Source organism: Melampsora larici-populina (genome assembly GCF_000204055.1).
Source record: "Melampsora larici-populina 98AG31 unplaced genomic scaffold MELLAscaffold_17, whole genome shotgun sequence".
Taxonomy (NCBI): domain Eukaryota; kingdom Fungi; phylum Basidiomycota; class Pucciniomycetes; order Pucciniales; family Melampsoraceae; genus Melampsora; species Melampsora laricis-populina.
Window position 1 is genome coordinate 1,062,141 of NW_006768781.1, and position 2,929 is coordinate 1,065,069.

Genomic DNA, 2,929 nt, shown 5'->3' on the forward strand with positions numbered 1-2,929 from the left:
AAATTGTATCTCAGAGTAGGTCTCATACACTTTTACACTCATCGCTTTACACTTGATTTTTTTACACACAAGAATCTGGAAGGGTGGGAGTGTAAAATTATGTTTGACCCGCGGTAACATACACTTTTACACACAAACCATTTTACACTCAATAAGGAGTCAAAAAGGTTGTGTGTAAAGATCTCCTAACCCTTTGGAGATAAGGCCTATTTCTTGGTTGGATGTAGAAAGATTCAACTTCTTTCAACACTCAAAACATCACCAAAGGCTCTTGTTAGGTTGAAGTGGTAGCATTGGAGCTGTGATTACCAATACACCAAAGATTACCTTGTTGTATCATGAAACTTGGGATTGAAATGCGCTCTTGAAGATGAAAAGGGCTCGAACCTGAGACTTGAATGACTATACCATCCTAATCTAGGAATTGAAGGAATCATGAATCTCTGGAAGTAATCACATATCTGATTTTGATAATCCAACTCTAAATGTGATCACACCTGGTTAGGTATCATCCCTTGGAACTCTTCACAATTATGTATGCTCAGGTTTCACGTGTCTTACATTCCTTCCTAACTACACCAGGGGGTAAGTGACACGTTCCAAAACTAGGATCAATAGCGTTACAGACACACTACGACATTTCAATTGTTTCGGAGCGTGCCCAGAACGTGTCCAGGTTTTTCAAAACAAAAACACTTCCATCACGTAGCAGTCACCGAAAAGTAAGCTGTATGCAAGAGTGCTGGACCCATCGATTGACAGCTCAGCCAAGCAAAGACTGACAAGGTCAAACACATCGCATCACAACCAGATGGTTGCACTTGGGTCAAGGTATTGTCTCATCCGAGTCTTGACCAACCTTCATGCCATCTTTGACTACGATATTTGGTGGTCTTGAACCCACAAAAACCGGTGAAAACACCTGATTGTCACACGGTTCTCCTCATTTCGTTACCGGAACTGCTTTGTCTTGGTTCTCGCAACAAAATTCCTGGACACGTTTCCAGAACCATCCGAGGCCGAGGAAGTTTACCCCCTGGTGTATTTCTATTTTACTTATGCTTAGGTCAAAAATCTGATCTTTTTGTGCCATCAATTTCAACAAAGACAGGTTTATAAAACAGACCTCATGCTTTGGGTCATTCTTGTGGCATGATCATCTTAAGATGTAGAATTTCTGGGTAAAATCAAAGAAGATGAGATTCACCAGCACAAATCATTTTTTACAGAAGTTCAGATCTCTTGGGTGTCTTTACATGATAGATTTGAGACATATTCACAGGTATAGAAAAGAAAGACTTCATGTAGAAAAGAAGCATAGATACAGAAGAAAAAAAGAAGGTCTTTGAGTCTTTTATTTAGACCGGTGCGGCTGTGGGGTTTTGTCCATTCAAGTTGTTACTGTGGTGTTACCAAAGAAGATTATACTTTAGATTCCAGATTCAGGTTTTCAAATAAGTAAGGCATCGGATTTAGTAACTCACAAGTCCCAAGTAAAAGTCGAGTTCATCGTGAAGCTAGAAAGCTCTTCTGGAGTCGGTCCAAACTTTTCAAACAGCTATGATCAAAAAAAAAAAATCAGAGATATATAGGCAAAAAGAGACGAAAGATGATTTCTTACATCAATGGTGAGCCAGATTTGGAAGCATCCCACATCTGGATCTGCTGTGAAGAATTGACAGCCATCAAGAACTGGCGCATATTGAACTGTTTCAGGTTGTCCTTGACGTTGGATGTAGCTAAATTTTGGGCAGAGAAGTTGGATGAGGTTTGAGTTATCATGAGCCCTTTTGGTCTGCATGGACTTTGAAAAATGGTAATTCTTTGAGGGTGGAAACTACTTACACTTGCTTGTTACAATTGTCAGTGACCGTACTGCAAATGTTGGAGTAATTTCATCAGGATGAAGTTGAGCAAAGTGACTTAAGCAGTCATGATGACACGTACCCATTCAACCATCCTGATTGTTGTTGGTTTGAACCATCAACCCAACCCTCACCTGTCCATAAACAAACCCCTGAGGTGATGGTAGAGTTATAGAAACCTGGATATCCCATCGATACCAAAAATTGTGAGGAGTCTTACAACAACGCAATTTCAATGAAGCTACTCACCACAGATCTGGTTATCAAAACCAATAATTTGAAAACAAAAAAAATGATTCATTAGGTTTGGTCATCCAATCAAAAAATATTCGATGTTTATCACGCACTCCATCTCCACCTGCTACAGCGAGTGTCTATCAAGAATAAAGATTTCAGATGATGATCAGCTTCAAGACCTAACCTGTTGATCGGACCAAACTTCTTTCTGCAAGAAAATCACTCACTGGAGCAGTCGTATCATATCGACGAACAAGTCTTTTAGGAGCCTCTTGAAGACCTTCTGATTCTAAGATATCCGAATCAATAGTACCTTCGGCATGAACGGTAGTGGTAGTCGTACTAGTAGTGGTAGTAGTAGTAGATGATGCACTGTAATGAAACTGTTCAAATCGTATGATCAGATCAGAAACTCTTCAAGAAAATCAAGGCTAAAGTACGTACAGCACGAAGTGAAGTGCATGGTTTTTCGACAGTACTATTGGTAGGACAAGGGTTAGTTGTGGATCCCCAGACACAACCATCCTTTTGAAGGAAATAGTTGTAACATCCAGTATTTTGAGCATCAGAAACTTGTGCATAGAACATAGCTAGGCATACTAAAGGAAAAAGTATGACTGAGTTCATGATGTTCAAAAGACAAAAGTGTAGTTTTTTTACAGTTATACGGTTTGGAAGAAAAAAAAGAATGATCAGATGAATGGTTTGGTAAGATATGATAGCCTTGTGTGAGTGAAATGGATATAGAGTGGAATTTTAAGAACCATCAAAATCTGGATGGATTGTCTGCCATTTATATAGACACAGATTCATGAGCTGTGCAAGAT

At 39.4% G+C, this 2,929-nt stretch overlaps 1 protein-coding gene across 1 annotated transcript; it reads right to left on the reverse strand.

Moving 5' to 3' along the window:
• Positions 1-1,358: 1,358 nt before the first annotated feature.
• On the reverse strand, positions 1,359-2,729 carry MELLADRAFT_86274 (uncharacterized protein; the record flags this gene model as incomplete). The annotated part of the gene is made up of 9 exons (XM_007409821.1): positions 1,359-1,401; positions 1,485-1,558; positions 1,622-1,739; positions 1,846-1,875; positions 1,948-2,044; positions 2,115-2,121; positions 2,213-2,239; positions 2,330-2,485; positions 2,547-2,729. 9 exons carry the CDS (start codon positions 2,727-2,729, stop codon positions 1,359-1,361), a joined length of 735 nt encoding a protein of 244 aa, XP_007409883.1.
• Positions 2,730-2,929: the final 200 nt, after the last annotated feature.